The sequence below is a fragment of the Gymnoscopelus microlampas genome (assembly GCF_963454915.1).
Source record: "Gymnoscopelus microlampas genome assembly, chromosome: 9".
NCBI classification, from domain to species: domain Eukaryota; kingdom Metazoa; phylum Chordata; class Actinopteri; order Myctophiformes; family Myctophidae; genus Gymnoscopelus; species Gymnoscopelus microlampas.
In genome coordinates, this window is record NC_139946.1 from 28,684,235 (window position 1) to 28,698,408 (window position 14,174).

The following is a 14,174-nucleotide window of genomic DNA, read 5'->3' on the forward strand; positions in this document are numbered from 1 at the left end:
GTTATGCCAGGGACCCCCCCCATACAAGATTTGTGTTGTTAAAATGTTTCAAAACATTGAAAAAAGAAAGTTTCAAATTTGAACATTGTTCAAAATTTGAAACTTTAAAAAAAAATGCAAATCTACAAGCTCACAACGCGTTGCATCACGACGCGTTGTGAACTTACAGATCGGCTATTTTCAAATAACCAACGTATTATGTTTAAAGGGCGATGGGCTCGCTTTTGGGCTTGTTTTCATAGAGCTGGTTGCTTGTTTCTCTCGCAAAACCTGGCAACGCTGATTGCCATACGTACACGGTTATGGCCACTCTGGTGTCTAAGTGAAAGATGTCTACACTCTACATGTATCCTTCTTGCACAGTAAACTATCATCATGATACAATACAATCACCAGGGTAGCAGGGATCGGTAGTGGAGCTTCTTCCTGCAACGTGGATCGGAAGGAATTGCCAATAATTGAGTTTAGCCGATAGCTAGCAGCTCTCTTGCTAATCTGGGGTTTCAACAAGCAGAACTCCGATCGCTGTTGGACTAGATTCGCGGTAATGACTTTTCGTCTGTTTGTTTGATGGGGATTTTAAGGATCATGATGCCACACAAGTTTCAGCTTCTGGCTGTGTTGGCATTTGGAGTGGCGATGTTTCTAATCGAGAACCAGATCCATAAACTGGAGGAGTCCAGAGACAAACTAGGTAAGATGACAACCACCAGGCAGCAACAGATAGCCTGGTAGGGGGGTGTTGGTAAACAAACGATGGTTCCTTATCCTTCCTAAAATTAGTTGATGTCAGTGGTGGAAAAATAATTTTAAGTAAAAGTATCAATACTGCAATGTAGACATAAAAACATTATTTGAGTAAAAGTAAAAATATTAATTGAGTACAAAAGTATTGGCATAAAAATGTACTTCATGTACCAGAAGTAAAAGTACTCATTATGCAGAATGTCCCATTTCACAAGTCCCCCCCCCCCATTTTTTTGGGGGAAAATGGCAATCTACAAGCTCACGATGCATCGCGCTGTGACATCGTGATTTTATCGATTTTTACATTCTTTGGCATCTACGAGTCTTTAGCGACCCCCCCAGAGTGCCCTGGACTTTCACCAGTAAAGCCCGTACTTCTCCGTACACGTACAAAACATGAAGAATGCTTACCTGGTTGCCCGAAATGTTAACTAGCGGACCGGAGTCTTTGTGCAATGTATTTGTATTAGTCCGTATTTTTCAATAAAGAAGTGTTTCAATCCCGTCTGTGGCCGATTCTGTCGGAAGTTCCCAATGGGCGTTAGTGACGGGGCGCTAGTGACGGGCGCATCCGGTGAAAGCCGGAATTACACTCAATGTAAACAAGAAGTAAACGAGGGGGGGAAATGACGTTTGGCCATAGACGGGATTAAAATACATATCTATTGAAAAATATGGACTAATACATTGCACAAAGACTCCGGTCCGCGAGTTAACATTTGGGCCAACCGGGTAAGCACCTTAAATTTGCATTTGTACATGTACGGAGAAGTACGGGCTTTATTGGTGAAAGTCCAGGGCACTCTGGGTGGTGGTCGCTGAGACTCGTAGATAACAAATGCCCAAATCGATTAGGCTAAATACATCTACGATAGTCTTGATCTAAAGGCTACTCTCGACCATATGTTTAGTCACTTGCTTAACCTTCTGCTTTCCTGAAATTATTGAATTTTACAAGAACGTGCTAGCCTTGATCACTGTTGTTGATGTTTACAAAAAGAAAGAAAGGAAGAATCAGTGCCTTGTTGTGTTCTACGCACAAAGTAATCATCAGAGCTGCTGTCTGGTGCTCACATACCTGGCTCATGGATTGTATGTCAAACATTTTGGGGGACATAATTATTTGACAACCAATTCCTTCCCTAGCATCAATTAACTAATATCATGCGTGCTGATTTTGCAGTTATTTAAAAGCCATGAAGTTGAATGTCCAGATGCTCACTACTTTGTTCCATTAGGATGGAGTTTGTCTATTTTCTTTACTGGAATTAGTTTAGGAGGAGTTCCAATGGGTGATGTTATGATCTGTTCATGAACAATACCAGTTAGGGCTGGGAAATATGGACAACATCAAATATCACACTATTTTTCTCCAGCGATATTGTGGGGATGACTATTAGTGCTTTCACACAATATTAACGCAATGAGATTCAGTTATTACATTCAGTAATTTATAATCTACTACAGTAAGTGGGCAAAGGCAAATAAGTCACATTACTGTAATGCAGACTTTAAAAGCAGGAAAATACGTCACTTAATGCTATATCACAATATCTACTCTCATAATGCCCAGCCTTAAATACCTGGCCCACCTTTTGTGAGGTTGTGTGAGATGCTGCAACAAGCATTAGATGTTCCTGAGATGTATGTTTTGCACATCACACCACAAAACATCAGCGTAAAGCAGTGGTACCCAACGGTGTGCCGAGGCACAGTCACTGGAGTGTCAGGAGACAAGTCCAGTTTCACCATATTATTGCAATATACAACTATACACATTTTGTAATTATTTTGTAAACTCCAATAGCGTAAACAGTATTGTAATTGACTTTTATCAGTATTTTATGCACTCTCATTTCCTAATATAGAGGCAAATTCTATACATATATATTTTAACCACTTGGTGTCCCTATTTTGGGCATGTTATGGGCCAATAATTTTACATTTACATTTACATTTTTGTTTTATTTATTTAAAAAACAAAATCCACAAACTTTCTAAAATAGCTTGCATAACAGAGTTACAAGCTCACAGTGCATTGCAGTGTGTCCTATTATGTTTTCCGGTCTGTAGAAAGAGAATGTGACATCACAGATCACACCATTGAAAGTAATAGCTGAAAACCTTCCAAGTTGGCAAACTTTATGGACGGGGTGGGGCGGCCCATTCTAAATTGGCTATTGGCCAACTCTGCAGCATCTGCATGGCGTCAATGTGAAAATGCATCGCCGCCAGATACGTTGTAATTAATTCATAATTTGAAGTGAACATAAACATATCGATCATTTGCTCTGAGGGTGCACTGTAGTAGCCTGGCACTGTAGTGAACACAGCATTGCATGTAATCAAAAAGTTTTAACATCGATCGACACATTCAATCACAATTGGCTATTCCTTTAAGTGTGATCTGCTCTTTGTCTGTAGTGAAATGAGAATTAAGTTTGTTTGTGACATGAATGGATGTCTTCACCCATACACAATTACCTTTTATTTGGGGCAAGGAAGAACGTATTAACTTTTCACATAGGTTGCCCAAAACTGGGTGTGGTGGTGGCCGAGGATTCTCACAAAACAAGCACGCTTCACATAACACCATGAATCTTTGTGTGACTATCAGCAAACTCTAAATACAACATACATCATAGGTGTGCAATCAACCCAATCGTTCATAGCTAAAATGATAATTTTGATAACTTGTGTCATCATAATTATTAATCTTGATGATTTGGAGTAAATGTTATTGCACTTTACATTTGACATCAACATCTTAACCATTTTCTAGTCCAACTTGCATCCTATTGTCATGAACTCTTCTGCCACCCATGTCCGTTTGAGGTTTCTGCTCTCAACATGGACTTCTTATACAGTCAGGAGCCTGCCCTGTGATCCAGTCACACCAACATCCACTCAACAAGCCCATAACTGTAATTGGCCCCCATTAGAGTGGCAGTAGCGGGGAAAAAGAAGTGGAAAGAACACTTGTAATTAAGCCTCTTCTCCTGAATATTATCATCAAAGGCTTAATCACCTGCAAATGTGCTATCTCTTTGTGAAGAAGCAGGGCTGTTTAGCTAATTAAGGCATGCTAACATGATACCCTCATTTGTGTGATGAGCCAGACACGACCCACAGCCCCCATCTACTATTTTCAGGTTTGTTCTTTGTGCTCGTCGTAACAAAGATTGAACCCGTAATTACTGAGACATTCAGGCAGCATTCACACGACACACCCAAGCTGCGGGGAGACGCCTACGTATGGCTTCAAATGGTTCCATACATGACTGGAACTTGCGTGACACGGCGTTAGGAGGGCTAGTCCAAAGTGGGAATAAGCAACATGTGATTCATTATTTATGTATATATGTGTGTGTGTGTGTGTGTGTGTGTATGTGTGTATGCACTCACAAGTACTCATAACACAAAGCAAACGACTTTAGCTTTGGTCACATCTAAAGTATCAAGTGAAGTGAAAAAAAATCTATGCAAGCACAACACAAAATATTTCTGCCTACACCTCCAGGAATGTCATTACTTTACTTAAAGCACCCTATGACCACTTATAGGATAATTAGACTATAATGCATTGTAACAGACTCCATATAATTGAAGGGTTAACACACTGTACTCCTCGGTGTTGCCATTAACGTTCAGCATCTCCTTTCCTAGAACAAACCATTGCCAGACACGAGGTGGCTGAAGTGGAACAGAGACGCATAGAAGACGGTGGGAAAGAGTCGCCGTCGCCCCTGGCCGCAGAAGACGATGTTGTCATAATCTATAACCGGGTGCCCAAGACTGCCAGCACCTCCTTCACTAACATAGCCTATGACCTGTGTGGGAAGAACCACTTCCACGTCCTGCACATCAACACAACCAAAAACAACCCTGTCATGTCTTTACAAGATCAGGTAATACAACCAAATACACATGTCTTTGTTACCCAAGCTGTGCTACTCATACGCTGATTTGGCGGTGCTCAGAATCAAACTCAGCACCTTCGGATTCAAAGACGAGCTCTATTGATTGATTGCAATGAATCAAAATTTGCATTTAAAAACATTAATTCATAGTCAAACTCTACCAAATCTAATTTGATCCACAAATGTAAATGTGAATAGTCCGTTTGACAGTCAAATCTCTGTTTTAGACTTTAAAATAAAAACAGTAGAGTTTAAATGAACTATGAATTGAAACAACAGAGAATGTGACAGTATATGGATTTCAAGCAGTCTTCGTCTACATATTTATGTAAGGTTGAGCAAAATAATTTATTTTTAATGAGCATTCCCCTCACCTTGAACTCTCCTCCCTTCACATTCTGTATACGCGCCACTCAGTCAGCTCTTTGATCTAGAAACTATTTTGGGGGGAAATGTTTAGTGGGAATCAAAGTCCACTGGGTGTGTTAATAAGATTGTCCTTGCCTTTGGGTAAGTTAATGGAGGAAATTCCTTAGGAGCACGAGGAACAGCAACTTTGGTGCAGGTGTTGGCAAGCATTAAAGAAAACATGGTTTTCAGACCCTACCCATCCTGTCAAAGCCACAGACAATATACATGCCACTCACTGACTGGCACACATCGTTGAACCGTTGCTCTCTGTGTATTTGTATTCTTGTCAACATGACTTAGGAGGACACATGGTGTAAAAGCCCTGCAGCTATGCTAGTGTTATTTTTGGCTGCTAGTGCCAGGTAATATCCTGTCTGCCATCTCACATCAATCTCCTCCTTCTTGGAAAACACTCTTTCTTTTGTACATGATACAAGGTCCACTGGCATGCGGTTTGAGGCAATAGTAATATGCTATATTGTCAAAGCTGCGCTCATTTAGCTACAGGAGAATTCAAATATGCTCTGTGTTATGTTCCATTCTTTCCTTCAGCTTGACGAAAAATTTGTGGAAGTTGGTTAAAATGTGTCTTTAAAAAAATCTTATCTCTGGAGCAGCGGAGTGCTTGTCAGAGAGAGCAAAGAGCAATTGGTTGAGGCGGTCTGTTAGATATAGGCCTATTGTTTGTTACGAAAGCATATTGTTAGTGATTTGAATTTGGGACCTTTTGTTATATTTCTGATTGAAAGATAGTGCAGACTTGTGCCTAAAACAGCTAATGCAGACTCCCCAGTACTATTTAAACACACACACACACACACACACACACACACACACACACACACACACACACACACACACACACACACACACACACACACACACACACACACACACACACACACGAATGATAGGATTTTCAATCTGAATTTATAATTCCAATTTAAATACACCCAAATTATAAAATAGAAAGTCTTGCTTTCATTTTTCATCCAATTGAAGCTTCATGGAAATTCAGTTACATAATCAGTATGAAGACATGGACTGGTGAATAACCTTTCCATACATGTATTAACCACTTAAGCCCTATATACTTTGTCGTATGACAAATAGCAAAAATAGCTGATCTACAAGTTTGTAGCTCCGCTGTTTTTGGTATGTAAAAAATATATATTCTTCTTAGATTTTTTAAAACTTTTTCACTTTTATTTTAAAATTATTTTGAAACTTTTCACCTATATTGACATGTCCAAAATAGTGACGGCAGGTTAAAAAACAAAATGCAAACAAATTGTTCAGAAACAATAGTTCAGCAGTCTATACTTCATTCTCACTTGCATGCATCCAGGTAAAAGAAACCTTTATACAATCAGTTCCAGTACTTTTACCCGTACTGACTTGGAATTGTTTCCCTGCAGCAACCTAATTAGTTTCCATTATCTTTGTCTCCAGGTGCGGTTTGTCAGGAACGTCACCTCCTGGAGAGAGATGAAGCCAGGCTTCTACCACGGCCATGTGGCTTATCTGGACTTCTCAAAGTGAGGCCCTTCATTTCCTTGTAATGCTGTTAATATCCAAATTGGTTACAAGCACTTAGCGAGGCAGATAAAACCGGTCCGGTGTTGATTCCTAATGTGTGTTTTTGCTGTCGATAAACACTGTTGCCAGCCCACTCTCTGCTTGATATTATCATTTAAACGGTCAGGGGTAATTACCCTGATGGTGGTCGCTAGGCTCTTCTGTGAGAAGTCTCATTCTTCTCAGATGGCAGACACCTCTGTCGCTGATGGTGAAACGATTATCAGGTGCACTGCGGTACAACGGCAACCTTGGCTCTTCTGCCACCCCAAGCCACAGTGTAGCATAACATGACATAACATTGACATAGCTAAATATCACACAGTCTTCATTAGTTCCACTGTGGGGTAGATGAACCAGGAGACCACTGTTGTTATACACCTGATCCACTCGATGGCAACGTAACAGTAATGACTCATTTGTCTTTTTTTAGGTATGGGGTGAAGGGTAAGCCCATGTACATAAACGTGGTACGGGATCCAATAGAGCGCCTGGTGTCATACTACTACTTCCTGCGATTTGGAGACGACTACAGGCCCGGCCTCCGACGAAGGAAACAGGGTGACAAAAAGGTCTTTACTCTTAGCTCACATTTTTGACGGATGCTTAATTAGATTTTGATTGTTTATTTTGATCCACATCAACAGTATCACAAAACATCACACACTGTAATTAAAAAAAATAAAATAATAATGAATGTAATTTCTTTCAAAGCCAGCTGTACTGATGCGGTCTACATAACATAGTTCCATAAACACCGTGCAGCACATTGAAATAGAGTGTTTATTTTTGTGTTTCAGACGTTTGATGAGTGTGTGGCTTCAGGTGGTTCTGACTGTGCCCCTGAAAAGCTCTGGCTTCAGATTCCCTTCATCTGTGGCCACCATTCAGAGTGCTGGTGAGTATCTGTCCAGAACCACTCACTGTCCTACTGCACTGGAAGGTCCTTTAACCACATGAACCCTAGTGTCCCTATTCGGCGGTCAACATTCTGCAAAAATAGCAGATATAGTGTTTCGGGGCTATTTTCAGCAAAGAGACTTGATCTACATTGTGGAAAAACGAGCAGACCAAGCATAGAACCTTGGGGGACCCGGGTGAACAAAGTATAGGGTTTAAGTGTTAAAAGCGCTTGCTTGTTCAACAATCTCCCTGCTTATGGTCATTCCTCGTTGTATCTCTTTATGCTGAGTTAAAGCCCATTTATACTTGACATTAAATACATGTGCAGATACTTCTTGCCTTCATTTTGTCTGTCTTTGTGCTAATTTTCTGCAAGCTTACGGATGCAAACATTACATATCCGCAAGGTGCAGTAGCCACTTGCGCTCTGAACATGTACATAACATTCAGATGTTTATGGGCCTTTAAGTGTACAATGCTGCTTTGTGATGTAGGAACGTGGGCAGCAGATGGGCGCTGGAGCAGGCCAAGTATAATCTGATGAATGAGTACTTGTTGGTTGGAGTGACTGAGGAGTTGGAGGACTTCATCATGATACTGGAGGCAGCACTTCCTCGCTTCTTCAAAGGAGCCACGGAGCTCTACCGATCAGGTACAGTGTCTACTGCAGTGGTTCTCATACCTTGTCATTTCAAGGACCCCCGGTCTGGTGTGCCTTCGGCCAGTGGTTCCCAAACTTTTTAGCTCGAGTCCCTGGGACCCAAACTAGTGAAAATCGCAGATCTACAAGCTCACAACGCATCGCTATGTGACGCGTTGTGAGCTTGTAGATCTGCAATTTTTTTAATGAATGTATGTATTTAAATAAATGATTTTCTTTTTTTAATGAAAAAAATAAGGGATATTTACTTGTGACCGATACAAATGGGTCTGCGACCCAAACATGGGTCCCAACCCAGTGTTTGGGAAACATTGCATTAGACCACGGTCCCCCATAACCCTGAGAGTGTACAAATGGGAACAAATTTGGTTCCCTTTGTACGCTCTCTGACTTACAGACCTGTAAGGGACCAAACTATCAATAATTTAGCTGGGGACCCCCTGGAACCCCTTCAAAGACCCCTGGGGGGTCCCTGGACCCCCACTATGAGAACCACTGGTGCAAGCACAGTATGGGTCTGTTACCTGTCATGTCCAGCTGTTACACATTATGTAATGGTACTTTTATGAGTTACAAAGAAATATGATGCAGTGTTTTTTATGATGCAGTGTTTTTACAAATTAGGCAATATTATTAGTTATTTTTAACACATTACTATCAGAAACTAAACATTCATTCACACTAATGACAATGTAATGACCATTCACTTGATTCTTCACAATATACTCCGTTCACCAATAGAGGGTGCTGTAACTTCTGAGTTGTTTGTGTTTCATCATGACTTCAGGCTGCTAAAAGAGCAGTACATTAAAGTGGTATTTTTGTTAAGATAAGTTAAAATATCTCTATATTCCGATCAGCAATCATTGCTATATAGTGTTTGTTCAGTAACATGAGTCTCCCCATCTATCCAGCTCTTTAGTAAACAGAAAATAAAACTTTGTCAGGATACCATTTTATGGTATCACCATCTGTATAGTATCCCAACCCATACAGGATACAGGATAAACAAATGAGATTGGAAGTGATGAAAGAAAGAAAGAAATGTATTTCTTACTTCAACATTGTGCTTAAACACACTGGCAGATACAAAAATGCAAAGCAGCATATCTGTTGCAGAGTTGCTGTTTAATTGTCGTGTAATGAGCTCATTGACGTCACCAAGCGTGCATCAGCAAGAAAGAAAAATATAAAGGAAAATAAAGCCTGGCGGTTGAAAAGAACACGGAACTAGCAGACGGAAAAACATATTTCCCCCCCATAACAAGCAGGAATTGTGTGGAGAGCAAAGGTGAGTGTAAATGGTTAAACAACACTTTGTGGTTTTGTAGCTGAAGTTGAAGCCAATTAAACTTGGATTTGTAGCTTTGTATCTGTTGTCACTTTTGTAGCAGCTACAAATGTTGGATGTAGCTTTGTATCTTCATGTCGCTTCCATTGAAAATGAATGGTAGACTGTAGCTTTTTATCTGCCAGTGTGAACACGTAATTAGTCTTTTTACACTTAATTTTAGGGTGTTTTTTGAAGGCTAACCCAAAACTAATATAACACATTACATATAAAGTAACATTGCAACACAACTTATGACTTATTACTTTTATTACCTATTTACCCTATCCTGCCAATCTGCAGTACCGAGACATCGCCTCCCTGACAGTCACAGACTCATTATACACATTATGCTGTGTGTTGTCCCAGGGAAGAAGTCCCACCTTCGGAAGACCACCGAAAAGAAGCCCCCCGCCAAAGAGTCGATAGCCAAGCTGCAGCAGTCTGACATCTGGAAAATGGAAAATGAATTTTATGAGTTTGCACTGGAGCAGTTCCAATTTGTCCGTGCCCACGCTGTCAGGGAAAAGGACGGAGAACTCTACGTTCTGGCACAGAGCTTCTTCTATGAAAAGATCTACCCCAAAGTCAACTAAGGAGAGGCCGGGGAAAAAAACTGTGATGTGGCCTAAGGCCTGATTTATCGTTGTTGCACGTCAGTGTCGCCCGCCGAAAATAGCAGATCTAAAAGCTCATGTGTCGTGATGCATTGTGAGCTTAAGCCTTGTAGACCTGCTGTTTTTGGCATAAGCCTCACATGGACCGTGTAAAGACTAGACGCAGTCATACACACTGGAGGAAGAGGGAAAGGATTCCTGGTCATGTTCATTTCGGGGCAATCTTTGCTGGGATCATTGGCCCTCAAGCAGAACACTTCTCCCGAAGCCTCAAAAGACCCCTGGTGTAGTGGAGACCTAATGAACATCAGACTCTGGTCCTCAATGAAAAGTATTGCATTGTGGCCTTTTGGATGCGACACTGAACAGAGATTTCCTATGATGACATAATGGCATGATAATGGATTTGGGAATTGATACACTGACATGAGCCCAATTGAATTCTAAAGAAAATATTTGTAGAAGTTGGATATTGCATGTCTGGTGCAGCTGCTGGGATGTTTCTATTCAGACCTGGGTAAAATAGCACATTTTAACCTGTAACACAAAGTGAATCAAGTATCGCTTCATTTATCTTGTGTTTAAAAATGATGTTCAATTTGGAGATTTAACCTGGATTATTTCAAATATTACAAAACCACATTCAGATGGGTTTTTGCCCAGGTCTGCTCCTATCACTTGTGAAAGGGAACGTGTTGTTGGACAATTTGAACTATGTTGACTTGAGGAAGCACTTTGTATCATCTTGTTTTCAGCATTATTTGTACAGTTTAGATGCAATGTTTACAGACTATGGAATACATGGTCATAGTCCAGAAGAGGAACAGCAGAGCTGTATACTTTATTTACCTTCAATACATTGGACCAAAATACTAGAGAAAGAAATGGAATACATGTCACATCCTTTGGTGTGTGACATGAAAGATATGTCATTTTGTATCCCACAGAGATATTCTCACTTTTTAAGATGCATATTATCAGTATTTTAACACAGAGCAATTTGTGCATCCTTCAGTATCTTTTGTATAACATAATTGTTTCTTTTTGTTATTATTGCTACTTTTTTATTTTTAATATCTTAAAACATTGCAAACAAAACAATCCTGCACACTGTAACTTGCAATCATATAAAATATGTATTGCCATGTTTCGGTGCTAGATCTTTTATCAGGTAAAATATTTTAAAACAAACCGAATTATTTGATCACGAATGCATTGGATGTTTGAATACAGGGTTTGTCAGATTATGAGACATTTGTGAGTTTTGATTTAATTCCATATTTGGTCACAGGGTAAGGGTCTGTTAAGCTGAGAAAGACGAAAGTGGGAATTAGACATGATAGTGCCTTCATCATAAGTCACAACATGTAGGAAACCTAATGCAGGTACATTTTATCAGGGTTGAATACCTCCTCTGGTGATTAATTTGCATCACCGGTCAGGATATGTTTTATCCCTGCTTCTGGTCGAACTGAATACAATTCATGCTTTTCCTTTTGGGAATTGTAAACGGTTTCATGTTTACGTTTGATACGTTAAATACATTAACATTAGCATCCATAATTTTCAAAAATGTTCATTAAATACAGGTAATAGCAGATCTACAAGCTCACAACATGTAGAGAGCTTGTAGATCAGCAATTTTTGTTGCTGATTTGTCAGACAAAAGTATACATCGCTTTAGAGAGAAAAATGCTTCTCTTTTTGTATCCGTATTCTCTTGGCATCAATTACTGTTTTCTTTCCCAATCATGTTTTTCATTCTATCCAACTGACTTGACCATAAACACTGAACTGCAAGTGACATTTTGTATTTATTCATTTCATTGCATACACTATACAGACAACTGTTGTGTCCATATAATTGCAGTAGCATGTTTTATTATTACATTTGTTAGGACCAGTGTTTAAAGCAGCACTATGTAACTTTCCTCTTCTACCCCGAATTTGAACCTGGTTTCCTACTTGCTGCTGCTACTTGCTGATTATTATTTATTTTTTTACCATTGAGCTATTAGAGCCGGCCTGCTTGCTCAGGGGATAAATTGATTCTTGACCATCAGCTACAAATTTGTGTCCGTTCCTGTGTCTAGGTTAGACATGACCTTTGACACAATTTAAATGTCTCAAGAGAAGAGCAAGGAGACAAAATATAACCACCCCAAGTTATATTGTATTAACATACTCTACCATGTCCAATTTGGCTTATACTTCAGCCTTGTTTCCTCTAATTTTACAGAAAGTGGGCTCCTTGGTTTGAACAGAATGACAACACACACAGCAAAACTATTTGGACAGACAGATGTTTAGCATGAACTGGATATTGTGTGCGTGTCCGTGTGTGCGTGCGTGCGTGCGTGTGTGTGTGTGAGTGAGTGCGCGTGTGTGGCGGAGGGAAAAAAAATCAATTATGTATACTCCTGGCTGAAAAACCCTATTGAGCTCGTACAATAATTTACATGAGCCCAGTAACTGACTCTTGAATCCATTCTTCTTCTTTTGACTCCATAATTACAGAATAATTGCCTCGGTATATCTTACTCAACAGGGAGTACTTAACCACTGAAACGGTGAAATAACAGATTGGGGATGGGAATGATGGCGGTGCTGAGGACAGCATTATTACCAGCCCCTGTCCCCTCTCTGATGGGTGAATAGACAGGGAAGGAGGGTGTGTGTGTGTGTGTGTGTCAGTGGGGACATGGGCCTACCACGCTCCAGCGGTCCATGGCAGCTTCCCTGTGCCCACACAGAGACACACCACAAAAGGGCCCCCCAACCCATCTGCGTCGTGGACTGGAAAAAATACCAGATCTATAAGCTCGCAACACGTCACCGATGCAACGCGTTGTAAGATTATAGATCTGGTATTTGTTCCACCATAGTACGACGAAGTACAATTGGGGCTTAGCCGCGGTGTGGCCGTGGACACCAGACGAGGCTGCCTGTCTCAGAAAATAGAACTCAATTAACAGTTTTGCTGCAGGCATATTGGAACGTTGTTTCATTAACTAGATGAATACAGTCTGATAATTACTTCTTCTCAATTAAAAAAAAAAAAAAAAGCCCACACTCTTTATTGATTGTGGCTGATGAGCTTGAAGGTTAATTAGGAACAGAATATTTCACAAGTGTTGCTTCCTGCATTGTTATTTTAAGCAGCCATTTGAACGCTCTCGGGTTAAATTAACACAGGATTTTGTTTTGATAGTGTAGCTGTAATTTTTCTGTGAGATTTTAGTTTTCTGCAGATTTGTTTTATTGTATTATGGCCCATTTTATTTACCCATTTGTCAAGGCCATACTAAATAGGTCTTATTTATTATGTGCTGTGTTTACAGTGTTATTAAGTCAACTAAATGACTCACTTCGGCCCTAATTTTAATTCAATGTGGTTTGAGTTTTCATTGCTGTTATCTGCTTTTGTTTAATTTATGTCATGCTGTTCCCATCTATCAGCCACTAGAGGGAGCCCTGGTCCCACTGAATTCCTCTCCAAAGCAGTGTGGGCGACAGCCAGCTCAAACTGCTCACCAAAGCGCTGTTAATGCACCTGTACAAGGCCAAATGGAACAAACTAATAGTGCATTACCATTAAGAATACAGATTACACCATTAGGCTCAATTGGCTCTCAGGCCTTGTGGAAGCTATAAATAGTTTCACTTGGTCTTGGACAATTTGTGCCACTCTCTGGTATAATGACACCACTCAAATTAATTCAGGGCGTGTAAATGGTCTTCCCACATTGTCCCTTATTGTAAACGGGGACATTTTAGACTTTTTAAATGATGTGCCTATTACTGAAGCCCGCGTCTCTAAGAAAGATCGACCAGGAGGTTAACAAATGTAAAAAAATGTCTCCATCACAGTCCATTCTAGAGCATGTGATCCTCTTATTGCTGAAATTGCTCATAAAATAATGACCTCATTTAAGTCTGGCTGGACTGGGTAGAAATGACCTTCTGGGTTGTTTTTTGGGCCCCCTTTTTTCCAGTGGACCATGAGA

General features: G+C 40.2%; 1 protein-coding gene across 2 annotated transcripts; it reads left to right on the plus strand.

Moving 5' to 3' along the window:
• The first annotated feature begins 284 nt into the window (after positions 1-284).
• On the plus strand, positions 285-11,971 carry hs2st1b (heparan sulfate 2-O-sulfotransferase 1b). 2 transcript variants are annotated; one of them, XM_084066845.1, is made up of 7 exons: positions 285-694; positions 4,414-4,655; positions 6,531-6,616; positions 7,090-7,228; positions 7,457-7,554; positions 8,054-8,211; positions 9,854-11,971. In XM_084066845.1, the coding sequence occupies exons 1-7, from the start codon at positions 571-573 to the stop codon at positions 10,144-10,146; spliced, it is 1,140 nt and encodes a 379-aa protein (XP_083922971.1). In that variant the 5' UTR covers positions 285-570; the 3' UTR covers positions 10,147-11,971. The 2 variants fall into 2 exon arrangements, with proteins under 2 accessions (XP_083922971.1, XP_083922972.1); XM_084066846.1 differs by having other exon boundaries at positions 9,920-11,971.
• The last annotated feature ends 2,203 nt before the right edge of the window (positions 11,972-14,174 follow it).

Coding starts and splice junctions, on each gene's coding strand:
- hs2st1b (XM_084066845.1), top strand. CDS start 571: ATGGGGATTTTAAGGATCATGATGCCACACAAGTTTCAGCTTCTGGCT. Junction 4,656..6,530: donor TCATGTCTTTACAAGATCAG/GTAATACAACCA, acceptor CTTTGTCTCCAG/GTGCGGTTTGTCAGGAACGT. Junction 7,229..7,456: donor GGAAACAGGGTGACAAAAAG/GTCTTTACTCTT, acceptor TTTGTGTTTCAG/ACGTTTGATGAGTGTGTGGC.